Source organism: Cervus elaphus, chromosome 2 (assembly GCF_910594005.1).
Source record: "Cervus elaphus chromosome 2, mCerEla1.1, whole genome shotgun sequence".
NCBI lineage: Eukaryota > Metazoa > Chordata > Mammalia > Artiodactyla > Cervidae > Cervus > Cervus elaphus.
Window position 1 is genome coordinate 133,614 of NC_057816.1, and position 27,498 is coordinate 161,111.

General features: G+C 57.8%; 4 protein-coding genes across 8 annotated transcripts; 2 read left to right on the forward strand and 2 right to left on the reverse strand.

The window, feature by feature from the left end:
- The first annotated feature begins 827 nt into the window (after positions 1–827).
- Positions 828–8,647, forward strand: PGGHG (protein-glucosylgalactosylhydroxylysine glucosidase). Of its 5 annotated transcripts, none has more exons than XM_043922099.1 (14): positions 828–960; positions 1,216–1,499; positions 1,878–2,088; positions 2,164–2,599; positions 3,182–3,301; positions 3,679–3,810; positions 4,010–4,121; positions 4,299–4,371; positions 4,569–4,705; positions 4,843–4,976; positions 5,095–5,190; positions 5,264–5,361; positions 5,417–5,646; positions 5,718–6,622. In XM_043922099.1, the coding sequence occupies exons 2-14, from the start codon at positions 1,241–1,243 to the stop codon at positions 5,771–5,773; spliced, it is 2,094 nt and encodes a 697-aa protein (XP_043778034.1). In that variant the 5' UTR covers positions 828–960; positions 1,216–1,240; the 3' UTR covers positions 5,774–6,622. The 5 variants fall into 5 exon arrangements, with proteins under 5 accessions (XP_043778034.1, XP_043778051.1, XP_043778027.1 ...); XM_043922116.1 differs by lacking the exon at positions 5,718–6,622 and adding an exon at positions 7,679–8,647 and having other exon boundaries at positions 830–970; XM_043922092.1 differs by having other exon boundaries at positions 830–970.
- A 154-nt stretch (positions 8,648–8,801) lies between these two features.
- On the reverse strand, positions 8,802–10,554 carry IFITM5 (interferon induced transmembrane protein 5). Its single transcript, XM_043922133.1, has 3 exons — positions 10,377–10,554; positions 9,972–10,260; positions 8,802–9,282 (listed from the first exon to the last, which is right to left on the reverse strand). The coding sequence occupies exons 2-3, from the start codon at positions 10,161–10,163 to the stop codon at positions 9,070–9,072; spliced, it is 405 nt and encodes a 134-aa protein (XP_043778068.1). The 5' UTR covers positions 10,164–10,260; positions 10,377–10,554; the 3' UTR covers positions 8,802–9,069.
- A 700-nt stretch (positions 10,555–11,254) lies between these two features.
- Positions 11,255–16,922, forward strand: LOC122706729 (interferon-induced transmembrane protein 1-like). Its single transcript, XM_043922146.1, has 3 exons — positions 11,255–11,279; positions 15,777–15,986; positions 16,584–16,922. Exons 1-3 carry the CDS (start codon positions 11,274–11,276, stop codon positions 16,770–16,772), a joined length of 405 nt encoding a protein of 134 aa, XP_043778081.1. The 5' UTR covers positions 11,255–11,273; the 3' UTR covers positions 16,773–16,922.
- Positions 16,923–19,532: 2,610 nt separating this feature from the next.
- LOC122706733 (interferon-induced transmembrane protein 3-like) lies at positions 19,533–20,590 on the reverse strand. The gene is made up of 2 exons (XM_043922159.1): positions 20,244–20,590; positions 19,533–19,817 (listed from the first exon to the last, which is right to left on the reverse strand). Exons 1-2 carry the CDS (start codon positions 20,490–20,492, stop codon positions 19,626–19,628), a joined length of 441 nt encoding a protein of 146 aa, XP_043778094.1. The 5' UTR covers positions 20,493–20,590; the 3' UTR covers positions 19,533–19,625.
- Between the last annotated feature and the right edge of the window lie 6,908 nt (positions 20,591–27,498).

The window sequence follows — 27,498 nt, forward strand, 5'->3', positions numbered from 1 at the left end:
AGGGAAGTCAGGTAGCAGCTGGGGGGTGGGGCTGAGTGGGGAGGAGCCTGGGTGTCTCCTCCTGCCAGTAAGGTGGGCACTGCTGCAGGCTTTGAGCAGACCCTAACCACTCTCAGGGTGGCTGTGGCTCTGTTCACAAGAGCTGTGAGGCCAGAGCAGGCCTGGTGGGGCCCTGGGAGCGGGGATGGAGGGGCCTGGGTGGGGGATAGTGAGGTCACCATTGCTTGTGCTGGGGAGAGGTAGGAAGGCCAAGTTTCAGGCACAGGCTAAATCTGAGTGTCTGGTTGGGCCAGTGATCCCAGCACAGTCATTTGGGTGAGGCCAGGGTTAGAGAGACAAGGTCTAGACAGGCCCAGGGCCCAGAGCTTCCGTGGGCAGGGGAGCGGAAGATGGAGACTGAGGAGGGGGTGCAGAGCCAGCAAGTGGGGCGGGGACAAAGGAGGGCGGGGCTCCAGAGGAGAACCCCGACCCCGACCCACCTCTCCTGGGGGAGGGCGGTCAGGGAGAGAGGAAGGAACCGGCCGGAGAGGGGACCGGTGAAAGCCGAAAGCCCAGCAGATCCACCCTGGAGAAGCCTCAGGGCAAAGTTGGAGCTGGGCTTCTCTCCGCTCGGCCTCACAGGCTGGGCAGCTGGACGCGGCCCGGCCCGTCCTTCGCCCCCTCCTCGCGCACGCCCGGGGGTGGGGACGCGCGTCCGGCCCGCCCCGCGCGGCCCTGGGGCGGGGACCGCGGGGCCTTCCGGCGGCAGGGTTGCCGCTGGCTGTTTCTCCTCCGGCCCCTGAGGGGCAGCGCCCACCGGAGCCGAGGAAGACGGCAGGGCTGCGGACCCAAAGACGGGGCCTCTGGCCCGCCTGCCCGTCCCCTTCCCCAGCTGCTGGCCGCACCCCGCCCTGTACCGACTGGCCTCCAGGAGGCTGAGGCCCGCGGGCTGAGACTCCGCCCTTCCTGCCAACAGGACCGGTTTGTGGGGGTACGGCCCTGAGGTGGGAGCTGGAGCCTCCGTTGGGTCCCTGGATCAATAGTGGGGGGTGGGGGTGAGCATCTTCAGGCGGAGGGTGTTTCCTGGGACGTCCTGAGAAAATCGGGGCCACCCAGGTGGGCACAGGCCCCTCCTTCCACCTCTGGGGGCATCAGTCAAGTTCCAAGGAGAGCTTTGGGAGTTACAGAAAACAGAGGCCCAGCCAATTGTGGGACCTCTGACCCCCGCTTTTGCAGGCCCCTCCGCGGAGTCACCCTTTCCATGGAGGATGCTGGCAAGGACGCCACCAGATTCACTGCCCATTCTCTGCCCAGTGACCCCCGGCTCTTGGCCACCGTGACCAATGCATACTTGGGCACACGCGTGTATCATGAGACACTGCATGTGAGCGGTGTGTACAATGGGGCTTTGGGGGATACCCACCGGGCCATTCTGCCCAGTCCCCTCAATGTCCAGCTGGAGGCCCCTGCAGGGACAGGAGAGCAGTTAACCAAGACCTATGTTCTGGACACTAACACAGGTAGCCACTGCCTGCCCTCCGCCCACCCCTTACCCCAGCCCCCACCCCCCTGCCATTGTTCCAAGCAAGCAGAAGACAAGACAGAGGTCCCATCCTGGCACCTCCTCACTCAGGATGCCGGCGCCTGGCAAAAGGAGGCTCTGAGAGGCTGCTTTGTGAGGCTTCAGCCAGCCGGGCCTCCTGAACGAGCAGGAGCCCGGCGGCCCCCATGTAGCTGTTGCTTCCCTAACAGGACAGCTGGGGCTTGGAGGTAGCTCCCTCACTGAGGGGAGAGGGGTCTTCATTCCCAGCCCAGAAAGGCCGGCGGTTTGGAACTGTCCTGGGCGGCCCCAGGGCGGGTATGAGAATTGCCCCATCTTCCTCTCCACCCTTTCTCAGGCTCCTTCCTGCACACCCTGGAGGGCCCCAGCTTCCGTGCCTCCCAGCGCATCTATGCCCACCGCACACTGCCTCATGTCCTGGCCTTCAGTGTGTCCATCACCCGCCTGGCCAAGGGGAGCTGGCCCATCACAGTGCGGCTGCAGTCAGCCTTCTCCCCAGAAAGTCCGGACCTGGACCTGCATCTGGGTCCTGACTTCCAGGGAGCCCGGTGAGGAGGGGCAGGTGGCCAGCTGGGTGGGCCGGAGGAGAGGCTGGTCCCTGAGACACAGCTGCCCTCTTGCAGGTACCTGTATGGGCGCACACTCACCCCTGAGCAGCCTGGGGGCGCACAGCAGGAGGTGCATGTGCTGTGGACCCCAGTGCCCCCTGCCTTGACCCTTGGAGAAGGGCAGGAGGATGCGACATGGGAGTTCCTGACGGTGGTGGGTGGCAGCCAGGCTGAGGCCCAGGTCTGCCTCGCAGAGGCCCTGCAGCTGCAGGCCAGGAACGCTCTCTACACGGCCCACGCCCAGGCCTGGGCCCAGCTCTGGGCGGACTGTGGCCTGGATGTGGAAGGGCCGCTGGCCCTGCGCCAGGCCCTGCGTGGTGCCCTCTACTACTTGCTCAGCGCCCTGCCCCAGCCCGGGGCCCCAGGATACGTCTGCCATGGCCTCAGCCCCGGGGGCCTCTCCAATGGAAGCCGTGGGGAATGCTACTGGGGCCATGTCTTCTGGGACCAGGTGAGTGCCATCCCCAGTCCTCGAGCTCTGCAGGCCTCTGTGGGCCTCTGCTCTGCCCGGGGTGGGTCTGCGGCTGGGGAGGCACAGGGACGCAGCCGGGGAGGCCTACTGGGAGCAGCAGAGTTGCAGCTGAAGGAGGAGGGATCAGACCAGAAGGTGCAGAGGCCCAGAACTATGCAACTGCAGGACTCCTGGCTGGGGCGAAGGTTGCCCTCCCCTCTGGGGAAGGAGTCACTGTAGAGGCCCGAGGAGGCCACAGAGACTCTACCTGGGGAAGGACATGGCCAGCAGTGTGCTCTGGAAAGACCCCTGGGGCTGCTGAGGGGAGGGAGGGTGGAGGAAGGTGAGGCAGCCAGGACCGGGTGACTGTGGGGCCGTCCACCCACTCGCCACACCCAGACTCTAGCCTGAGCCCAGAAGACGCAGTGCCCACCGGGTCTGAGAAGTGTCTCGGTTTGGGGGATGGGGCCTTGGGGTTGGCGGGCAGAGCATCATCGGGGACAGACCCGAGGGCACGCTGTAGGAGGAAGCTGGATGTGGCTTCAGGGAGAGACCAGGGGCTCTCCCGTGGCTGCGCTCCAGGACCTCTGGGTGCTCCCCGGTCTCCTGCTGCTCCACCCGGAGGCCGCCAAGGCTCTCCTGCAGTACCGCATCCGGACGCTCAGCGGGGCCCTGGACAACGCCCGGAGCCTGGGCTACCAGGTAAGGGGCCCCCAAAGGGCCTGAGTCCCCACACCCCTCTCAGGCCTTCACCCCTCACCCCAGGCCCCCGCTGTGGGTGGGACCCGGCCGTCCTGGATTCCTCCCCCAGCCTGTACTGCGCAAGTGGGAACAACAGCCCGATGGGCCCGGCAGGGCTCCCCTCGCTGCCCTGCCCCAGGGCAGGGACACAGTAGATGCCGGACGGAAGCAAGCTGGCCCACGGCAGGGACCCAGTGGGCACTGAGAGCCAGCAGGGCCCCACGACGGCCCCTGCCTCTGTCTGCCCTCCATGGCTGAAGGCTGGCAGCGAGGGGAAAGGGACGGGCTCCCCCTGGCCCCCAGGAGCAGAGTCATCTGCTCCATCCCCCAACCCCCAGGGAGCCAAGTTTGCCTGGGAGAGCGCGGGCTCTGGCCTGGAGGTCTGCCCTGAAGCCATCTACGGGACCCAGGAGATCCACGTCAACGGGGCCGTGGTGCTGGCCTTCCAGCAGTACTACCACACCACCCAGGTGAGGTGTCCCTGTGCCCACCGGGGCGACCCTCCTCACCGCATGACTGCCTGTCTGGGCCAGTCCTGTGGAGCATCTCGGAGCCCAGCCTTCATTGCTGGGCGCTCAGAAGGGTGGGCCTTGACGAGAAATGCAGTGACCAGTGGGAGCTAGAATCACAGGTGCCGTGGCCTCTGACATACCCCCTCCTGCCCCTCAGGACTTGGAGCTCTTCCGAGAGGCTGGTGGCTGGGACGTGGTCAGGGCCGTGGCTGAGTTTTGGTGCAGCCGTGTAGAGTGGAGCCCTGAGGAGGAGAAGTACCACCTGAAGGGTGAGAGCATGGCCGTTGCAGAAGGAGTGTGGGTGACGGGGAAGGGACGTGGAGCATGGGTGGTCATGAGTGGAGGGGCAGGCAGACGCGTGTGACTGCCAGCCCCACAGTGGTGACTGGGCCGGGGCAGGTCCCTAAGCCCGTCCATGAAGTACCGTCTTGCCCTTCTGTGCCCAGGAGTCATGCCACCCGATGAGTACCACCCAGGGGTCAACAACTCTGTGTACACCAACGTCTTGGTCCAGAACAGGTCAGACCCCACCCCGCCTCCACCGCGAAGGGGAAGGAGTGTGGCGGCTGCAGCCCACTTCCCCCTGCCCCCTCCCCCGAGCCTCCCCCTGCTCCCTCCCCCACCCCTGCCCCCTCCCCCGCCTCACCCCACCCCTCCACCCACTTTCCCCTGCCCCCTCCCCCGCCTCACCCCTGCCCTGCCACCTCTGCTCCTAGCCTGCGCTTTGCTGCTGCCCTGGCCCAGGACCTGGGGCATCCTGTCCCCAACCAGTGGTTGGTGGTGGCTGATAAGATCAAGGTGCCCTTTGACTCGAAACTGAACTTTCACCCTGAGTTTGATGGGTACAAACCTGGTGAGTGGACTTGCAGCTCCTTCAAGGCCCTTCTCTCCTCCCGCAGGAACTTGTGTCCACCCTGGATGCCCCCTTCCCAACAAAGCAGTCCCCACCCCGCCCCCACCCCTTCAGCAGCACCTCGCTCTCCCCTCCAGGAGAGGAAGTGAAGCAGGCAGATGTTGTGCTCCTGGGGTACCCTGTCCCCTTCCCCCTGAGTCCCCATGTTCGCAGGCAAAACCTGGAGATTTATGAAGCTGTGACATCCCCCCACGGTCCCGCCATGACCTGGGTAAGGAGACTGCGGGGCGTGGGGTGGTGGTCCTCACAGCACCTTGGCACTGTCCCACTGGCCTCAGTGTCCCCTCCCCCTGCTGTGGGCCTCATGCCAGCATGTCCTCTAATCCCAGAGCATGTTTGCGGTGGGCTGGATGGAGCTGAAGGACCCAGGGCGGGCATGGGCCCTCCTGGAGAAGAGCTTCGCCAACGTCACAGAGCCCTTCAAGGTCAGCCTGGCCCCAGCCTGGACCTCCATGTTCACCACGCCCAGCCCTGCCCTGACCACCTTGCCCCCTGCAGGTGTGGACGGAGAATGCAGACGGATCAGGTGCTGTGAACTTCCTGACAGGCATGGGGGGCTTCCTGCAGGCAGTGCTGTTTGGGGTCACAGGGTTCAGGTGAGTGCAGCAGCAGCAGAGGGTGATCACCTGCTGCCCCCTGCCCTCCTCACAGAGCCTTCCCTTCCCCAAGGATCACCTCGGCTGGTCTGACCTTCGACCCCACGTGTCCGGTGGGGGTCTCTGGAGTGTGTGTCTCTGGCATCTCCTACCAGGGGAGCAGGCTTAACTTCTCCCTCTCTGCGGGCTTCGTGACAGTCGAGGTCAAGGCCCGGGCGGGACGCTGGGCCCCCTCTCTGGAAGCCGAGTTGTGGCCGTCGCGGACTCGGCTGCCCCTGCCTCCAGGTAGGCCCCCCCAGACCCCCCCAAGGTGGCCCCAGTGTGTGCCTCGCCCCACGATGCTCCTCTCTCTGCAGGACACAGAGTCTGCTTTCCCTGCTCAGCGGGCCGGATACAAAGGTCAGGCCTGTAGGCCGCACAGGCCGCAAGCGCTGCCCCACAAGCTTCCTGGGAGGCTTTCTGAAGATGTTGAACAGCTGCCCCGAGCCCACAGGCCCTGCTGTGGGACACCCTTGGGCCCTGAAGCTCCATGAGCCCCTCCCCAGGCCCCCTCCCCGAAGACAGCCAGGGCTGCCCCCCAGCCACGCCCCTCCGTGGGTGCCCCCGAGTGGCTGTACCCGTCCCTTCTCAATGCCCTCCTGGACCCCCATCCGCTTCCATGTGGCAGCCAGGCTCCCTCTGGCCTGAGTTCAAGCCTCTGCCTCCAGCCGAGCCCCCAGTGACCCCTGTGGACAGGCTGCTTCCCTGCTGCTCAGCCCCTTCATGCCCTTCCCGAGGGGCCAGTTCTGCAGAGAAGACTGAGGCAGGTGTGGGCCTCGCTGGGGAGGACCACGGGGTGCAGGGCATGGGGAGGACTTAGGACCTGGGTCGCAGCTTCACCACAAAGAGCTGTGTGTCACACACCTGAGCCCAGGTGCTGCGGGCCCAGGTGCTCCTGGACTCTCTGGAGGGCCCAGCACCCTCAGTCCTTGGCTTCTCTTGCTGCTGGGCCACTTTGGTCACATCTGATGGTCTCTGTCACATGCCTTCCTCGAGGAAGGAAGGGGTGTGGGGTGTGGAGCAGGGCCCTCTCCCCGCAACCAGCTGGAAGGATGGGGCCGTGGCGCTGGGCCTGCCCAGCCTGGGCACAGAGCCTTGGCCAAGGCCCCGCCCACTGTCTGCTCTGGGCCTGAGCCCCCTAGCTGGCACAGCTGACTTGGGCTCTAGGGTCTTCCAGGGTGGGACGGTGTCTGCTGGGGAAGTAAAGCTTGGTGCTGGGCAAGCTGTGTCTGTGCTGAGGAGCCGACGGGCACCCTCCTGAAAGGGAGGCTCTCGTCAACGGTCAGGTTTCCCTTCCCTTGCTCATGTGGAGCAAATAAGTGGGTCCCATCACGTCTGCACCTGCCTCCCTCCCCACTCCCCCCCACCCCCCCCACCCCCCGCCACCTTCGTCTGGCAAACTACTGCTCTCCGTTCTCAGTGGAGAATTAGCCTGAGTTCTCCCAAAAGCAGATACCAGCAGGTAAACTGTGATAGACTGAAGCTCCTGAGGAAGAGAGGACGGGGGTGGGCAGAGGAGCTGGGGTCACCAGGGCCTGCCTGCGTGCGGCTGCAGGGAACGTGGCCGAGCTACAGAGCAGCTTCCTGAGTGCACGTGGCCTCAGAATGGAGTCAGCGCTTGATGGGGCTCCCCCGGGTGCCCACAGGCTCTCATCCAGCTGCTAGCAGTGCAGCAAAGGCCCAGGAGGTCTGCTGAAGCCAAGGATTTAGGCCACAGATGGTCCCCATGAAGCAGACACTTTCCTTTGCAGCCCTGGACCCAGATGTGGGCACAGGCATTAGGTGGGGGTAGTAGGTGGCCCTTTGTCCACAGGACTGACATAACCTGACATTTCCCCAGGCGTGTGTGCCATACGTGTGTGTGCGCGCATGCACACCCACCTGTGCAGGGGAAGGGGCAACCCTTTGAGGGGCCTTAACAGGGTGGCAACACGTGTATGCTGCCTGGCTGATCCAGTCTGTGGCAGCCCACTGTCTAAACTTGACCAGGTCCCTTCCTGGGGCAGGAAGCATTGCTGGTGACCTTCATCTGTGCCTGGCTTGACTGCACATTCTCTGTCCTCACACCTGGGTATGGGCTGGACACTCTGCTCCCCTCACCAAATGGGACCAGCAGACCACCCCCTGCTTAGAGACATGTATTCGACCACACATAGGGTAACCCCAGCTCCCAGCCTGTGTCCAGCATGGGCTGTTCCCTTGCTGGGCCAGACCTGGAGCTTAGTGTTGAAACACTGCCTCCGTGCTAGTCTGAGCACTGGCCTTGTTCTTGGTCCAGTGTAGGACCAGCGCCCAAGAAGGGGCAGAACTCCGCCTCCACCCCAGGACCCTCCAGCACAGCCTCTGTCTCGGGCTGGCTCAGAGCAACACACACTCGGCACGGGCCTGGGGCACCGCCGGCCTGCAGCTGGGACTCATCCCTGATGGCACGTGGTGGAGACAGCTCGGCCAACTGTCGGCTGTCACAGGAGGGCGGCCACTCCAGCGGCTCCACAGAGACCTCCACCCCCAGCCCAGGACGGGTGGGAGGGGACCGTGGGTGGGGTGCTCAAAGCCCTGAGCCACCCTGTGGTTAAGGCCCCTGCAATTAGCCCGCCCTGTCATTGGCCTGGCCACAGCACAGCCCCCAGGGCCTCGCCCCAGCCGCAGAGTGTGCATGTGTGTTTAGCAGCCCCCTTCTCTGGGTCTGGTAGGGGGCTGCATGGGGAGGTAAAATGATACAAGAACATGCACATGTGCCAAAGACACTTAGAAATGTCCTCACCCCAAGTGTCTTCCTCTCTGTACAATCGTGTGTGTGTGGGGGGGTGCTCCTGTGCATGTGTGTGATGGGCATGTGCAGAGATGGTGGTGTGACCGTGCCTGTCTGCTTGTGTGTCCAGCCCCCTTGATCCAGGAGGGAGGGAACCCACTGCTGGGACGACGATCAATCAGAATTAAAGGACTGTGAGGTCAGGAGGACAGAGTGACACAAAGAAGGAGGTCAGCAAAGGCCCAGCCACAGACAGGAATGTGCAGGACAAGGACGGATCTCACTGGCCAGTGAGATCTCATTTAACACGCGTGCGCACGCGCTGACTCGGGGATGGGCACACACGTGGACTCGGGACTCACCACACATGTTCTGGAAGAGAGGCCACTAAACCACAGCATGGCAGAGATCAAAAGCCCAAGTTCCCCAACTTCATTCTAAAATACTCAGGCGCCTCCGCCCAGAAGCCGCAGGCTGCCTGGTGCCTGAGCAAAGGGGACAGTCAGGGCAGGGCCAAGCCAGCGGGCCAGGGCAGCCCACCACAGATGCTGGGGGAGTCCAGGGGGACTTGGCTGTGGTGGTCCCCAGGGGAGCGCCCCTCAGGAAGACACCCTCCCCAGCCCCAGCCAGGAACAGTCCCAGAAGGCACTTTCTGGAACCAGGTCCTTTTAATTGACTAGCTGAGCCTGGTGAGTGGGAAGGGAGGAGCTGGCCTGAGGGCCGGGGGTTAGGGAACTGGGGGCATCGAGCTGAGGGGAAGCCCCTGAGGCCCGAGCAGAAGACCTTCAGAGTCAGTGTTAGGTGCCCGGGCTAGGGTGGGGGTGGGCCTCAGCCTGTAGATGGTCAGGGTTCCAGGGGGCTGGGGTAGAGCCCTGGGGTTGGGATCCCTGATCAGGACAGGGACAGGGCCCAGCCTGTCAGTCATAGTCGGAGTCATCGAACTTGGTGCTGAAGAAGGCGGCGGAGCCCTTGGCCAGCCGAGACAGGTGCAGGGCGCCGGTCACCACCAGCGCCAGCAGCAGCAGTGGCGGCACCAGCGCCCACACCGTGGCCAGGATGTTGTAGCACTTGGCTTTGGAGCCGAGACGCCGGGCTGCCTCCAGATCTCCAGCCACCTTCTGGTCTCGGGCCTGTGGACCAGCAGCAGGGCCAGGTCGCTACACGTTCACAGGGACTGGGGGCCCTGCCACTCCCACCCCAGGCAGCCACTGGGTCCACACCTTGGGGGACCCATGCTGGACCCAAACCCTGGATGGAGGGGTGAGGCCTGAGGGGATACTGTCTGAGCTGGACTCACTCCCTTCACTGTCCCCAGCTGGACACATGGGCTTGACCTTCCCTGGGGGGTCTTGGGTGGTAAAAGGTTCAGCCTAAGGTGGGGCTGAAGGCAGCCTCTGCACCCTAACACTCCAGTTAATGGACCCAGTGGCTATCCCAAGCCAGCATCTACCTTCCAGGACCCCCGAGGGTAGGGAGTCCTCATTGGTGCTGGGAGGCCGTCACCACAGGAGCTGAAGCTAGGGAGCTGTGCTAACAGGAGCCCCCGCGTGTGAAAAGCCCCATTTGAAAGAAGAGAGCTTCTTGGGTAAGGCCCCATCTACCCTGGGTCCTTTGGGAAAGATTAGACACCCCCCTTCATTTTTATGAACAGCAGACAGACTCAGACGCCCTCTGGGAGGCAGGCCCCCCCGCCCCCGCCCCCACTTCCCCCCTGCACTGTCAGGCTGGAGGGCACCCAGCAGAGTCCTCCTGCAACCCCCCTCTTGATAAGCAGCCCCCATGAGATGCTCCTGGGCCCCACGAAGCTCCCCAGGCCCACCTTGATGGAGTAGGCCAGCGCCAGGAAGCCGAGGCAGCACAGGTTCAGGTAGAGGGTGCTGAACACAGACCAGATCAAGTGGTCTCGAGGTGGGGGTCGGGGCGCCCCCAGCGTCAGGGCCGTGTGGGTGTTGCCGTCGGCCTTGCGGGGCGTCGGGGCCCGGGGGTCCTCGCGGGGGTACGACGTGTCCATGGGTTCCAGCGCCGTCTCCTCGCTCGGACTCCTGCTTCAAGGGTGGGCGCCCCGCCGCTTAATAGCCCCCGCCGCCGCCCGGCTGACCGGCCCGCCGCTAAATATAACGACAAATGACAGCCCGCCGAGCGCCGCCGCCCCGCCCGCCTCCCCCGCGCGAGCCCACCGCCCGCCCCGCAGGGAGCCCCGCCCCTCAGAGAGCTACCCCCTCACCGGGAAACGCTACCCCACAGGCTGGCGGGCGGTGGGGAGCAGCCAGGGCCCCCCCTATCCTGGGGTCCAGCTAGGAAGCCCCCATCCAAGGCGGCTGGCCGAGGCACGCGGTGGCTGCGGTCTGCCCTCCAGAGCCCCTTCCCCCGCGGACAAAGGAGGTGGAGGCGCCGGGTCAGGGCCGCTGTGGCTGGGTGGCTGCCTTGGCTTCTGCTGCCCTCAGCACTGCCCAGATCACCGTCTGATCACCCGTGTCCAGCCTTAGGGGTATGACAGTTCCCGTGAGTGCCAGGGGGAGGAAGCAGGCCACGTCCAGGTGGAACTTGAGGGTGCTAAGGAGAAAACGCAGTGTGGAGAGAGAAAGCGGGGTGTGCACGGTGGGGGACTGGCTGTGACCGGGCCCTGCTGTTGGAGGCTGCAGTGAGCCCTCCTCCCTCATGGATGGCAGCTGCCGCTCAGGCGGGCTGCTTCTTCCTCCCCAGTCCAGAGCTGTTTGTGGGGCCGAGCTTTTTATGTCTTAAGCCTGGTCTCATCTCCCTCCAGAGGGCGCAGCAGCATCTGTGTGCCGGCGAAGCACATGTATGTCAAGAGCCAGATTGGATGTGAAAGTTGGACTATAAAGAAAGCTGAGTACCAGCGAATTGATACTTTTGAACTGTGATGTTGGAGAAGACTCTTGCGAGTCCCTTGCACTGCAAGGAGATCCAGCCAGTCCATCCTAAAGGAAATCATCCCTGAATATTCATTGGAAGGACTGATGCTGAAGCTGAAACTCCAATACTTTGGCCACCTGATGCGAGGAACTGACTCATTGGAAAAGACCCCGATGCTGGGAAAGATTGAAGGCAGGAGGAGAAGGGGGCGACAGAGGATGAGATGGTGGATGGCATCACCAACTCGATGGACGTGAGTTTGAGCAAGCTCCAGGAGTTGATGATGGACAGGAAAGCCTGGCGTGATGCAGTCCATGGGGTCACAGAGTCGGACACGGCTGAGCGACTAAACTGACTGACTGAGATTCGAATAACCGAGTGCCCGCTCCGTGGAAGAGGGCTCCTGGGCTCTCCAGCCTGCTCCTCTAAGGGAGACCTCAGGCTCCCAAACCTCCTGTCTGAGTTAGGACTGCTATAGCTAGTGCTCAGACCAGTGACTCATAAATAATAGAAATGTATCTCTCACTTCTCTAAAGGCTTGAAGGTCCAAGATGAGGGTGCCAGCATGGACGGGCCCTTGTTGAAGACAGCCTATTTCTCCCTGCTCCTCACTGGTGGAAGGAGCTGGGGTAGGGATCCACCCTCATGACCTACTAACCTCCTAATACCATCACTTTAGGATTTCAGTAGGAATTTGGGGGAACACAAGCATTCAGTCCACTGTACCCTCTGCTCAGTCCCCGCCCCCGGCACAGGAGGTGGCCACTGGCCACTCCACCCATCCAGCTCCACCCATTCCCATGCCCCTTCTGCCCCTCACACCGAATCCACTTGGTCCCAATTCCAGAATGGGCAGACTCTCAGCACCACTGAGACCAAGTCAAACTTCCTTCTCCTGGATTAGTGCAGCCCCTCTGCATTCTCTCTAGAGCAGCCAGAGTGGTCCTGTTAGAGCAGAAAGCACATGTTCCATTCAACTTCTTTGATTCAGGAAATTTTGCTTTCAGGTCCACCTCTTGTGTGATCTTATCTATTTGGAATATCCCTCATAAATGGCCATTCTATTCTAGGTTGTTTTAGTAAGACTTTGCCATTTTTGTGATATATACAGCTTCTGGGACAGCAGTTCTTAGATATAAAATGAACAGTTGTGCCAGCAGGTGGCGAGCTCCTTTCTTATATCTAACCCTTGGGTTCTCTCTGAGACAAACTAATACCTCAAAGGGACTTGCCTCTGCGATGCAGATTGTGCGTGATTCGTGGTGTACCTTGCTGCTCAATTTTCTTGGGTTTGATGAGCGATCTGGAGTCAATACAACCAATTCCATGATCAACCTATCTTAACATGTGAGTCCTTAGGTCAGGAGGCAAGTGGTGTAACAGCTCTTAAATGCTTAATCTGCACTACCAGTTTTTGCTGCTTGTTTTTCTAACTTGCAAGTTCTGCATTCCCAGTAGGATTTGCACTAGACCCAATCCAGCTTAAACTGGAAGTAGCTCATTTTGAGATCCAGTTCAGTTTTTAAATGAGACCCAGCCCGACTCCGGATGGTAAACACCAACAGTTCCTAACGTGGAGTCTGAGGGCTGGGAGAGGATTGGACCAGCAGAACTCCACACATGAAGAGTGCAGCCGGGGGCTCCACACCGACCGGAAACTGCGCATTGGGAACTCACAGTTCCCACATAGGTGCTGAGACAGATTTGGGGGACTGGGGTTTTACATCCAAAATAGGGAACTGTGAAAACTGTGGCTTGAGGGACCCTCCCAGTGAGAGATCAAGGCAAGGCTGTGGGTGCCCAAGGGGTGGGCATGGGGGGGTCTATGTCTCCATTGTCCCAATACATCCTCCTTCCCAGCCTCATTAGAAAAGGTACATCCTTCACACTCAGATAAATTCAGATCTCGAGTCTGGTCCAGAAAAGAGAAAGGTGCTGGAAGGACACTGCCCCCTGGTGGGTGAGTGGCCAGCGAAGGGGCCAGAGCTGAGGGAGGGTGAGCCCCGGGGCTCCTGGGGAGGCTGAGAGTCTGGGAGGAAGAGTCTGGGAGGCCCCAGGACAGGGAGGCCAACCAGGCACTGGCCTGCTCACGCCCCAGGGAATGGGCAGGGGTGGGTCACCATCAGGAAGGATGGGCACTGGGGTCTAGCAGGGGGGCCCTTGAGTCACAGGCCCTGGATGTCACCTGGACCCTCACCACCTCTTCTCCCTTAGTCCAGGGACTGGAAGACGGTGGGCAGCACCAATGGGGCCAGGGCCACACTCCACTGCCAAGCCTGGACATCTGGGCCTGGGCCTGGGCCTCCTTCTGACCATCGGGCTGATTGTTCTTGTGTGTGCAGACCTGACCGCCACCAGATGACTTTATAGTTTATGCAGGATAGCAGAGGCTATTGCCCATGGTGGGCACCCCACGAGCTCCCTTGTCCACTGCTGGTCCTGCACCTGGGGCTATGGCCCTGCCCCTGTCCCCACCCTTTTAAAAATCAGTTTATACCTGAATATTCGTTGGAAGGACTGATGCTGAAGCTGAAGCTCTAATACTTTGGCCACCTAATGTGAAGAGCCAATTCATTGAAAAAGACCCAGATGCTGTGAAAGATAGAGCGCAGGAGGAGAAGGGGGCAATAGAGGATGAGATGGTTGGATGGCATCACTGACTCAATAGCCATGAGTTTGAGGGAGATAGTGAAGGACAGGGAAGTCTGGCATGCTGCAGTTCATGGGGTCCCAGAGAGGTGGACATGACTTAGGAACTAAACAAAAATACCTGTCAACAATTGAATTCAACACGCGTGCTAAGTCACTTTAGTTGTGTCTGACTCTGTGCAACCCTATGGACCTAGCACCACCTGGGAATGCTCTCTTTTTACCTAGAGCAGACAGGAGGCTCCTTCCCCCAGGATCCTGCTGGCCAAATGCTCCACCCTTGGGAACCTCAGCTGTGCAGAGGGCTGGCAGAGCAGCCAAGGAGAGAAAGGCTTTTATGCTCAGTGGCTCAACCAACTGAAGTGGGTTGCCATTTCATCCTCCAGGGAGTCTTCCCGACCAGGATCAAACTCGCGTCTCCTGCATTGGCAGGCAGATTCTTTACCACCAAGCCACAGAGGAAGCCCCAGAATGGTAGCAAATCTGAAATTTGTTTTGAAAACTCTACCTTATCAAAAGGGATCGGATTTTCCATACACAACATGGTTAATTATAGGGCTTCCCTGGTGGCTCAAGATGGCTCAAGGAGACCCGGGTTCGATCCCTGGGTCAGGAAGATCGCCTGAAGAAGATAATGGCAACCCACTGCAGTATTCTTGCCTGGAGAATTCCATGGACAGAGAAGCCTGGCGGGCTACAGCCCATGGTGTCACAAAGAGTCGGACGTGACTGAGTGACTGAGACTTTGGCTTTGATGGCTAACTATATGACCCAAAACATTTAAACCTATTCCCATGTATCATATTCATGTTCCAAACACAAACTAATCCTATCCAGCATTGGAATTGGCACACTTGTCAACTCTACTGAAAGACAGATGGGAGACAGTAAAATGACAATGAAATCGTATCAAAGAGACGGAAAATAACAGAATATCTAGATACAGTCAGAATCTCTTTTCTGAAGTCCTACAAGAAAGTTTTACTGTTCTGCCACATTTTCTCTAATGGTTCTAGGCATAGCGATGCCATCTCATTCTGGATGTAACCGTGAAGTAATGTATTAACTGCACCTACACAAAACTGGAAAACACTGTCTGTAAAGAGTACTGTAAACATGGAATTATGGTGTGCAGTATGTTTTTTCTTGCTTCATCCCTGCCAGAAAGATGAAAGTGAGTCTTTAGTTATGGCAAAATGTAGCTTCCCTCTTTGGCCACACACCCTTGGGCTGACATTCAGACTAAAGAATTCTTCACATCAAATGAAATTGGAGTAATAGCTATAAAACATATTAAACACCAAAAGCTGCCTAAAATACTGTTTATTCGGAATGAGAAGGAACAGTGTAAAAATCAACTGTTACCAAACTTACCTACAGGGATCTTTAAAATAAGATAAATGAGTAGTATTCACCCTACGGAAAGAAGGGAATTCATGCTACAGTGTGGCTGGACTTTGAGGACATGATGCTCAGTGGAATAAGCCAGTCACCAAACAGCATATCCTGTCTGACTCCACTCACACAAGGACCCTGGAGGGGTCAGATTCACTGACACAGGAAGTAGACGGTGGGGCAGGGGCTGCAGGAGGTCAGGGGAGGGGAGTGAGTGTTTCCGGGGATGGAGTGTCCTTTTGGGAGGGCGAGCAAGTCCTGGAGTTGGATGGTGCTGGTGGTTGCACCACAGTGTGAATATGCTTAATGCCCGTGAGCTGCGCTCTTAGACATGGCTAAGACGGTAATTTGATGTGTGTTTTACCACAATTAACAAAAAGGCGAAGTCTCGTGTCAATAATCTGATTAATGATTAGCTCAAGTGTTCTTCCCAGGTTGGAAACCAGGCCTCTGTTTAGCCGGAAGGGCTGCTGGCAGGACCTTGGGACTAGCAGTGCCACCCGGGGAGAATTGGGACCATAAAATCACATTGAGGCCTCAGGCACCCAACAAGGTCCCAGACAACCAACCAATTCAGCAATAACAGGAAATAGAAAGTACTGAGAAATAGAAACTACCCCAGAATGGGACCGCCCACTAAAAATCCACTGGAATCTCAGACTATATAACAGGAAATTCATTTCTCAAACTTTCCCTTTACCATCAGCACATCGATCCCCCTGCACAAGCCATGATCAAGGAGGAGCACGAGGTGGCCATGCTGGGGGCACCCCAGAGCCAGGCGCCTGTGACAACCACGGTGATCAGCATCCCCAGCGAGACCTCTGTTCCCGACCACATCGTGTGGTCCCTGTTCAACACCATCTTCATGAACTCGTGCTGCCTGGGCTTCGTGGCATTCGCCTACTCTGTGAAGGTGGGTGGGCACCTGGGGGCGTCTCCAAGGAAGTGTCTGGGAGCCTGGAGGGGACCCTGCCCGGATGGCGCATGCACTGGGGAGCCTCTGTGTGTAAAGGTCTATGTGCATGTTCTTTGCGTGTGTGTGTGGTGTGTGTGTGTGAGTGTGGCTTGGGGGATCATTCCCAGTGAGACTCATGGTGAGGTTGCCTGGGTGCACATGGGGTGGAGGTGGGAGTCTGTGTCTCTCGCTCCCCAAGACGGCCTCCTTCCCAGCCTCATCAGGGAAGGCACATCCTTCATACTCAGCTTCAGAACTCGAGTCTGGTCCAGAAACAAGAGAGGTGCTGAAAGGACACTGACCCCTGGGGGGTGAGTGGCCGGTGAAGGGCCCTGAGAGGAAGGGAGGGTGAGCCCTGGGGCTCCTGGGGAGGCTGACTCTGTGTGAGGACGCAGACAAAGGTGCCAAGAGGGGAGGATCTCACCGGCCACTGTCCTGCTCAGACTCCAGGGAACGGGAGTGTGAGGACCCATCGGGGTGATTGGGGCCAGCAGGGGAGGGCCTGAGTCACAGGCCCAGCGCTCACCTGGACCCTCACCACCTCTCCTCCTCCAGTCTAGGGACCGGAAGATGGTCGGTGACATCACTGGGGCCCAGAGCTACGCCTCCACCGCCAAGTGCCTGAACATCTGGGCCCTGGTCCTGGGCATCTTTCTGACCATTGGATCGATCGTTCTTCTCGTTTTTGTCTACCGGGGAGCCTACCAGATGAGTTTGGAGATGATGAAAAATAGAGGATACTAGCCGCTGTCCATGGAGGCAGTCCAGGGCCTCCACTGTCCTTGGATGGTTTTGCACCTGAGGCACGGGCCCGACCCTCCCCTAACACAAATGCAGCAGTTTATAGACCCAGATTGTCAACCATTGAATCAATAAAGTGCCCTTGTCTGTGAAGCTGCTGTGATGTCTCCTGCGGAGGGAGCTGTGACCCCGGCGGCCTCTGGGGAGCCCAGAGCGGTCAGCTGCAGGCTGACGGAGAGGGCCAGAGCAGAGCTGGTGACCCCACCCGGGTCAACAGGAACCCCCAGAGGAAAGACCCCTTCCTGCCCTCAAACCCGGCGGGCCCTGCTGGGTGGAAGGGTCTCGCAGACACTGTTGTGAGCCTGGGATGCAGACAGGGAGATGGGGCCCCTCCTAGCCCAGTGCGGGGACAAACACCCGGACACCGCTCCCCAGGGGAGCGGGTGGGGGGCCGCACCCCACCTGCGGAGCCACTGTGCCCTGCACGGGGTGTCCTGGGTGTCACCCCAGAGAGGCTGAAGGAGTCCAGGCAGCCACAGGCTGCTGCTGGGGAGTGACCCCGCTCCACACGCCCTCTGGGGACCCAGGCTCTTCTGGGCTCACTCAGGGAGTGCAGGGCCAGTCCTGTCCAGCTCTCGCTGAAGTCAGCAGCTCTTCAGGGTGGGCTTCCCTCCTCCTGGCACCCAGAGGGGATGGTCGCCCAACCCCCACTGGGCCCTACCTGGGAGCCAGGCTGGTCTGGATCCTCCCTGGAGGACGGTGACTCAGATGAGGTTGCCCACTCTCTCTTGGGTCCCACGCGTGAGCACAGGGGCTCAACCTCAGGGATGCTGAGTCCTGCAGGAGGAGAGGCTGGCAGACTGCCTCGGAGTCCAGGAAGAACTGTCACCCAGGCAGGGACGGGGGGACAGACGTGTGACCCTGACCCCAACCTCTGAACCCCCAACCCCGGCAGGCCGACTAGGGGTCCCCACATCCTCTGTCAGGCAGGCAGCAGTCATGAGGGGTGGTGGCACTGAGTGTAACCCGCCTGAGCCTCACCGATTTGGGGTGAGGGTCCTGCTAGGCGGGAGACCCCTTGGTGCAGGCCGCAAAGCCCCATGTTCTGGACCTTCTGAGAATTCACAGGAGGCCCGAGGCATCAGGCAGGGGAAACTGAGGGACCTTCCCTCGACGGTCCTGGGTGCTGACTGCTGGGCCGTGAGCAGCTGTGGTCCTTGGAGCCACAGCCTGGCCTGGTTCCCAGTGGACGGTCGCGTGTCCTCTGTCAGCAGTGCGTGGACGGGGCTGGAAGAGTTGGGGGAGCGGCAGGACAGAGCAGGAAGGTTGGAGCCCTGGGCCAGGGTGATGGGGGGGCCGGCAGCGCGGCCAGGAGGCGCCACTGGTCCCTTTTCCAAGTAGCCCGTGGGGAGAAGACTCTGCCTCTGCTTTGCCTGGACTGGGCCTCGGAGGAATTCAGAAGACAGGGCTCGTTAAGATGCCAGGTTTGGTCCCAGCTGGGGGAGGGCAGAGCAGGGCAGATGAGTCCCGGGTGGGGGTGGGCAGAGGTGCCCCGGCCTCGCCCCTGGCTCTCTTCCTGTCACTGCTGGTGTGGGAAGATTCTGCCTCCGCAGCCCACCTGGCAGGGTCTGCGCCGCTGGGCAGCGTCCCTGCCGACTCCAGGGCATTGCGGGCTGCTGGCTCCTCCCCACCTCAGAGGCAGTCCTCCCCGACCCTGGGGGCGTGCCTGCCAGCCGTCCCTCCTCCAGGGCTTCCTTGGTGCTGCCCCTCCCTGCTCATGGGTGTCAGACCCACAGGGAGAGGGCCTCCCTCCTGGCCCACCCTGGGATCCCAGCCTCCCCGCAGCCTCTCCAAGTCAGGGGGCTGGGGTAGGGACAGATTTGGGGGGAGAGGACCGGCCTGTGGAATCAGGGGACGAGGGGGTGGCTCTGCTGCCCCTCTACACACCCCAGCCCAGCTGGCGGTGGGCGGGTCTGCCCTGCCCCTCGAGCGCCCCCGCGTCTGGAGGCCATGGCAGAAGCAGGGATGGGGCTGAGGTCGAGGGCAGGGCAGGGCAGGGGCCACTCCTCCATCTGAGCAGCACGGGGCTCTCTCTGCAGTGGTGGACGCTGTGCTCCTGTCGCCTTGCGGGCAGGAGGAGCCTGCGGGGCCCCGTGAAGGACAGTGACGAGAGGGACGTGCCACAGGGTGTGAGAGGGAGCTGGGAGCCGGAACTGACCAGCGTCCTGGCCTGACCGCCCTCGGACCCCCCGAACTCCTGCTCTTCGCTCCCTGGAAACTGTTTAGCCACCAGCCAACTGCCGGCCGGGACCCTGGCCGGCTAGCGCCGCCCCCTTTGTGGGACCTCCCGAGACTGCTCTGGACCATCCTCGCTGTGTTGTGACCCCGCCATCTGGACTTTCCTGGAGCACAGTTGACTTGCCACCCGAATCTGCATTTCTCCAACTCCAAATCCTAACGCGCCAATCTTTTTTTTTTCTGCTGGCTTCTGAGGGTTTTGTTTGTATTTTCTGTCGGTTTTGTTCTCTGTTTTGTCGACAGAGCCGAGGGTGTTCTGTGCCCAGCGTGGCCCTTCCCTTGAGGAACCCACACCCCAACCCCCTGACCAGTTACGACAGACCCAGCCCAAGGCCCCAGAGAGGCCGGGCCCTGCCTAGAGCAGCAGAGCACGTGGGACAGTGCGGGGTGGGAGGAGGTGGGCTCGGGCTCACGTCCAGGCTGGGACTCTCAATTGCCCCCTCCCCAGGTCAAAACACAGTGCCCTCACGTACAAATGCTTCCTTTTATTTCATGGTGGACAGATGCCTGTATAAGCTGCAGGAAAAAGGGGTGACTGCCTCGGGCTGTGGGCAGGGACTAGTGGCCTCCATGGTTCTGTATGAGCTCCGAGAGTGCTTGAAGAATCATCAGGGAGCCGGTGGACACAATGATGATGAGGATGATAATCAGAAGGAGGCCCAGGACCAGGGCGCAGATGTTCAGGCACTTGGCGGTGGAGGCGTAGCTCTGGGCCCCAATGATGTCGCCGATCATCTTCCGGTCCCTAGACTGCAGGGGGAGAGGTGGTGAGGGTCCAGGTGACCGCCGGGCCTGTGACTCAGGCCCTCCCCTGCTGGTCCCCCAGTGCCCGTTCTTCCCAGCGGGGACCCACGCCTGCGCGTCCCCTGGAGTCTGAGCACCACAGCAGCTGGTGAGCCCTCCTACCCTCCTGGGGTCTCCAGCTGCTTTCCCACAGGTAGTCGGCCTCTCCAGGAGGCCCGGGGCTCACTCATCCTTCCTCTCAGGCCCCTTTACCGGCCACTCACCCACCAGGGGACAAAAGGCTGACCCTGGTCATCCCCACGCACCCCCTGCAGCCTCATCATGACCTGCACATGTTTACACACACACACACACACAGAACATGGCATCTGGGCAGGGCCCTCTCCAGGCTCCCAGACACTTCCTTGGAGACGCCCCCAGGTGCCCCCCCACCTTCACAGAGTAGGCGAATGCCACGAAGCCCAGGCAGCAGCAGTTCATGAAGATGGTGTTGAACAGAGACCACACGATGTGGTCGGGCACGGCGGTCTCGCTGCGGATGTTGATCACCGTGGTCGTCACGGGCGCCTGGCTCTGGGGCGCCCCCAGCACGGCCACCTCGTGCTCCTCCTTCAGCACCTCGTAGGCTGGGGGCACCGCCCCGTGGGCCCCAGTGAAGAAGGGCTGGGATGTGCGGTTCATGGCGGGGACGGAGCAACTGCGGTCCTGATGCCAGCACACGCTCGGGTGGCCCTCCTTTACCCAGGAGTTTCGATTTCTCTGAATTTCCGTTTCCTGGCTTTGGGGGTATTGGGGATGGGTTGGTCCTAGGAGGCGGGAAGAACCACTGAGTGTCAGGTTACGGCAGGGTGGGTGGGAGGAAGGCTGAGGGGCTGGAGGTATTTCCTTTCCCCGAGCCTGGAATGGGCCAATTTCCTTCCCCTGTCCCGAGTTCTTGGCTGAGAGCACCCCTCCCCTCCTTTTGTAATAAAGACACTTTAATAGAATAAATACAAATAACAGTTTAAGAACATGTATACCTCCTGTATATGGGAGAGACTCAGGAAAACTGAGTAATCAGTTGTCTGTTAATGAGAAAATTTTGAGTAATTTATCCCAGAAATGCTGAATCCACCCCCTTAAATGCCACTGTGAGCTAGAGACAAAAGGTGCTGGGGTGGGTAGGAGAGGCCCCTTTTGGGAGATGACCCCAAAAAGCATAGAAATAAAGGTGATTTCCTGCAGAGGTCAATCCTTGCCTCCTCCATCCATAAGATGCAAGATTCTGGGCCCTGTGAAATCACTCCTCTGACGAGCCTCTCAGCTGTTTGGGGGCAGCAGCCTGCCTTCACCCTGAGTCCCCTCGGGATGCACACTGGGGGCTGTAGTGTGAGGCCTGCAGGTCCGCAGCGCCCTCTGCTTCCTGATGGGGCAGATGACACTTTTCATCCACACAGCTTAAAATAATCAATGTGCCAAAGAGGCACATAGGGGTCTCACCAGGGTGAGGCTCTGTCTGAGCAACAGCTGCTCCCTATTTAGGGGTTGGTTGGGGCTGGGACCCTTCCCCAGCCCGGGGATCTCAGGCCCAAGCCTGCTGCAGTGCCCACTGTCCCCACTTGGGGCCCCTGCCAGGCCCCACTCAGCCTCACCCCCAGGCCCAGAGGAGCCCCACCCCCACCGCCAGGCCCCCCACCCCGCTCTGAGGGGCACTGGCCCCCTAGTCCTGAGTCCCCGCTCCAGGCGGGGTTTGAGTCCTTCCCGGGTGCAGGGCAGCACCCAGCAGCCCGTTTGCCCTGCCCCGAAGGAGATGCCCGCGGTCCCCCACGGGCTGGAAGAGCTGGACCCGGGCGGGCTGTGTGGAGGCAGGATGCCTGCCGGGCATCTGGCAGCCCCTGGGAGCCCTGGGCCTGTGTGTCCGTGCAGCCCGGCCTTCCTGCCTCCCCCGCCCCCCTCATTTCTCATGGGACCTGGGGTGGCTCCAGGGGAGCGGGCGTGCCGGCAGGACGGCTCTGGGCGTAGGACTGTGCCCCCTGCCCAGGGACAGGGCGGGTCGGCTCTGTGGCCAGGCCTCCGCTCTCTTCAGACCACAGGGCCACGTGCTCTCCTGTCTCTGTCCTCACCTGTGCGTGAGGCTGTGGGCGGTGATGGCCTGGACCATCCTGTTAGGAGCAAGGCCATCCCACTAGTTGGGTCCCGTTGGGTCAAGGCTCCCAGGCCAGCCTCCGGGTGCCCCCAGAGGCCTGGCTCTCACCCTGGGCCTCCTCCAGGTCTCCAGGTTGTGGCCATTTCCACCTCCTCCCTGGTTCCCCTCAGAGGGGGTCACTTGCTGCCTGCACCTGCCTCCTCCTGTCTCCCTTGGACAGCTGTGCTCTGCACCCCAGCCCTCCTGCGAAGCCCTCCTTGTTGAGTGTCTCGTGCGCTCTGCGTTCCTGCTGGGTGGCACTGACGCAGCAGGGCGTCCTTTGGCCAGAGCTGACGGGCACAGCGGGCCATCAGAGGGCAGGGTCGGCGTGGGCAGACGGACACCCACAGGCCGGTGGCCGTGCCTGCGCAGGCTCGCGTCCTCGCCTGCACGGGGTGAGGCTCCCCCGCGGCCTCGGGGCCCCCTGCAGGCCCCCTGCTCCTGGCCGGAGAGGGGCCCCATCTCAGCCTCCACAGCTTCTCCCCAGGGGCCGGTCTGTAGACAGGGTGACCCGCTGTGCAGCGCTGACGGTGACACATAGGAGGTCGCTGCCAGCTGACAGTCATGCCTTTGGTTCAGTCTGCTTTTATTTGTTGGTTATATGGTTTGGTTTTTAATCACCTGAAATTTGCAGAACAGAACATTTTTTGTTTTACCCGCAGAAAGTGTACAAGTGAGCTTCTCTAGCACATTTTTGGTGTGATGTTACAGCCGCCACAGTCCAGCTCCGACAGCCACTCTCCCCGCCCGCCTTAGGGTAAGGGAACCCCGTTCCCATTCAGGGGTCCTCCCTAATCTCTTCCCCTCAACTCATCACATTCCTTCAAACACCAGTCTCCTCTCTCAGCATGGGTTTTTCTTTTCGGGGTATTTTGTATGAATTATGTGCCTTTTGTCTCTGTAGTATTTCACTGAGCATGACGTTCTGAAGGTTCGTCCATGCTGTAGGCTGCGTCAGACTCCATTCCTTTATGGCCAGTTAATGTTGTACTGTAAGAGGATACCATATTTTTTTCTTTCTTCATCAACCTATGGACATTTGACTGTTTCCAGTTTTTGGCTATATGAACAATGCTTAGAAACATTTGTGGTCAAGGTTCTCTGTAACTATACATTTTCAGCTCTCTTCAGTATGCATCTTGGAGTGGAACTATTGGGTCTTATAACCTAACTCAATGTTTACCTGCTTGAGGCCCCGCCCCCCCCCCAACAACTGTTTTCCGTAGTGAGTGCATCATTTTCCCTTGCTGCCAGCTTCGGAGGAGAGATTAACCATTCCGTATCCTCACCAACAGGTGTCTTCACCTCACAGACCACAGCAGCTGTCCCCTTGGTGGTGGTTTATGGGCACTTCCTTGCCCACCAATGGTGCCAAGCATGGCTTCTGCTCACCAGCTGTTCACGTGTCTTTGGAAAATGTCTGCTCGGGCCTTTGTCCACTGACTCCTTGGTCTGTGGGTCTTGCTGTTGTTGAATTGCAGTTCTTCTTTTATATTCTGAATACTAGTTCCTTGTCAGATACACAAACTCCAAATTCTCTCCCATTCTTTAGATTGTCTTTTCACTTTCTGGAGTGTCCTTTGAGGCACAAACATTTTTAATTTGGCAAACTACAATTTATCTGTGTTTTCTTTAGTTGCTTGTAATGTAGTTAAGAAACCATTGCCTGATCCAAAGTCACACTGTGTTTCTTTCTAACCGTTTTGCAGTTCAGCTTTTATACTAGGTCCTACTGTTACCAACCCAGGCTCCTGGACTGTTTAATTGTAGAAATCGATAAGAGGCCAAATGAAGAACTGAGGCACAGCTTTACTGGGGCCCCTGCTTCAGAAGGAGGGAGCAAAAACAAGCAACAGGGGCCCATGTTCACTCCCAAATGGGGCGAGCTGGTCCCTTAAACGGGGTGAGGGTGTGGGCAGATGGGTGGCTTGGCCTGCAGGGCGGCTTCGATGGCCCGCCCACCCGCTGCTGGTGCTGTGTGCAGGGACGGTGGGCAGGGCTCACTTTTGTGTCGGCAGCTGTGTTTTGGCCTTTTTGTGTCTTGCTGTCCATACCTTGCCCCCAGCCGCCCATGCATGCAGTTTCTATTAGTCCCTTGTAGTTTCTTTGTTGCTCTAGGAGATGTTGGTCCAGGTATAAGCCCTGTGGCAAAAGGCCCCAGTCACGGCCTGTCTCACTGCATCCATTTTGAGTTAATTTTGTATGAACTGTGAGGCAAGGGTCCAGCTTCTTCCCTCTCCATATGGACATCACATCTGCACCAGCTGTGAACAGTCCTGGCAACCTGGTTGCCTCACTTGACCATCCACGTGTAAGTTTATCATGGACTCTAATTTCTGTCCCACAGTCCATGTGTGTATCTTACGTCAGGAACACAATGCCTCGATGACTGCAGCTTTGTAGTGAATTTTCAATCAGGAAGCATGAGCCCCTAACTCTGTTATTCTTTTTCAAGATTGTTTTGGCCTGACAATTCCATGTGGATTTTAGGATCAGCCTATCCATTTATGGAAAAAAAGAGTAAAAACTGTGGGAATTTTGATATTGATTGTGTTAAAACTGAAGGTCATTTGTGGAGTGTTGCCTAAGAGCTCAGGTCTGTGAGCATAGATGTCTTTTCATTTATTTTGACTTTTTAAATTCCTTTCAGCAATGATCCGTAGTTTTTGGCGTACAAGTCATACATCTACTTGGGTAAACTTTTTACTAAGTAGTTTAAAACTACTATTACAAATGGAATTTTTTTCTTAATTATATCATTGGGTTAATCATTGCTAGTGATTTTTGCATGTTGATTTTGTCACCTGCAACTTTGCTAATCTCTTTAATAGATTTTTGTGGTTTCCATAGGATTTTCTACACACAAAGTCATGTCATCTGCATGTAGAGATATTTCCAAGGCACTTCATTTCTGAACTGTATGCCCCTACTCCCTTTTCATTTTCCGTCTCACTGTCTTTCTTAGAACCTTCAGAATGATGCTGGATTTAAGCAGACAGCTTCATCTTGTTTCTGATCTCAGGGGAAGCTTTCAGTCTTTTTTATTATTACTATTTTTAACTGGAGGACAATTGCTTTACAATGTCACATTGGTTTCTACTGTACAACAGCGTGAATCAGCTGTCAGTACGCATGTATCTCCTCCCTCTGGGACCTCCCCGACCCCTGCGTCCCACTGCTCTAGGTCATCTCAGAGCACCAGGCTGAGCTCCCTGTGTTATGTAGCAATTTCTTACTAGCTACCTGTTTTGCATATGGTAGTGATAGCTTGTAGTGAATGGTGTCGGATTCTTGATTTCCAAAGAAGATTTAGCTTCGGGCCCAGGGGCCAGGCTTGATAACTCAAGAACCTTTGTGTATCAGAGTTTTATTAAACTATGAAAGTGAACGAAAGTGAAGTCGCTCAGTCATGTCTAGCTCTTTGCAACCCCATGGACTGTAGCCTACCAGGCTCCTCCATCCATGGAATTTTCCAGGCCAGAATATTGGAATGGGTTGCCGTTTCCTTCTCTAAGGGATCTTCCTGTCCCAGGGATCGAACCTGGGTCTCCTGCATTGCAGGCAGATTCTTTACCATCAGAGCCACCAGGGAAGCCCTGAAAAGGGACAGAGAAACCTTCTGACATATAATCAGAAGAGGGCGGAGAGTGCGCCCCTGCTAGTCTTAGCAAGGCCTTATATACTCTTATCAGACCCATTCCCACAACATGCATCTTAAATTAACAAGTTTAGAACTAACAACAGAAAGGTCTTACCAGACCCACTCCCACAGTATACAAGTTTCAAGATAACAAGATTAGTTAGAAGGTTCAGTTCAGTTCAGTTCAGTTGCTCAGTTGTGTCCGACTCTTTGCGACCCCATGGACGGCAGCACGCCAGGCTTCCCTGTCCATCACCAACTCCTGGAGTTTACTCAAACTCATGTCCATTGAGTCGGTGATGCCATCCAACCATCTCATCCTCTGTTGTCCCCTTCTCCTCTCGCCTTCAATCTTTCCCAGCATCAGGGTCTTCTCAAATGAGTCAGCTCTTTGCATCAGGTGGCCAAAATATTGGAGTTTCAGCTTCAACATCAGTCATTCCAATGAAGATTCAGGACTGATTTCCTTTAGGATTGACTGGTTGATCTCCTTGCAGTCCAAGGGGTTCTCAAGAGTCTTCTCCCAACACGACAGTTCAAAATAATCAATTCTCTAGTGCTCAGCTTTCTTTATAGTCCAATTCTCACATCCATACATGACTACGGGAAAAACCATAGCCTTGACTAGATGGACCTTTGTTGGCAAAGTAATGTCTCTACTTTTTAATATGCTGTCTAGTTTGGTCATAACTTTCTTTCCAAGGAGCAAGTGTCTTTTAATTTCATGGCTGCAGTCCCCATCTGCAATGATTTTGGAGCCCCCTAAAAATAAATCTACAAGAGAAGACTCTACACATGGACATCACCAGACGGTCAACACTGAAATCAGATTGATTATATTCTTTGCAGCCAAAGATGCAAAAGCTCTATACAGTCAGCAAAAACAAGACCGGGAGCTGACTGTGGCTCAGATCATGAACTCCTTATGGCCAAATTCAGACTTAAACTGAAGAAAGTAGGGATAACCACTAGACCATTCAGGTATGACCTACATCAAATCCCTTATGACTATACAGTGGAAGTGAGAAATAGATTTAAGGGACTAGATCTGATAGACAGAGAGCCTGATGAACTATGGATGGAGGTTCGCGACATTGTACAGGAGACAGGGATCAAGACCATCCCCATGGAAAAGAAATGTAAAAAGGCAAAATGGTTGTCTGAGGAGGCCTTACAAATAGCTGTGAAATGAACAGAAGCAAAAAGCAAAGGAGAAAAGGAAAGATATTCCCATTTGAATGCAGAGTTCCAAAGAATAGCCAGGAGAGATAAGAAAGCCTTCCTTAGCGATCAATGCAAAGAAATAAAGGAAAACAACAGAATGGGAAAGACTAGAGATCTCTTCAAGAAAATTAGAGATACCAAGGGAACATTTCATGCAAAACTGGGCTCAATAAAGGACAGAAATGGTATGGACCTAACAGAAGCAGAAGATATTAAGAAGAGGTGGCAAGAATACACAGAAAAACTGTACAAAAAAGATCTTCACAACCCAGATAATCACAATGGTATGATCACTCTCCTAGAGCTAGACATCCTGGAATGTGAAGTCAAGTGGGCCTTAGAAAGCATCACTACGAACAAAGCTAGTGGAGGTGATGGAATTCCAGTTGAGCTATTTCAAATCCTGAAAGATGATGCTGTGAAAGTGCTGCACTCAATATGCCAGCAAATTTGGAAAACTCAGCAGTGGCCACAGGACTGGAAAAGGTCAGTTGTCATTCCAATCCCTAAGAAAGGCAATCCCAAAGAATGCTCAAACTACCGCACAATTGCACTCATCTCACACGCTAGTAAAGTAATGCTCAAAATTCTCCAAGCCAGGCTTCAGCAATACGTGAACTGTGAACTTCCAGATGTTCAAGCTGGTTTTAGAAAAGACA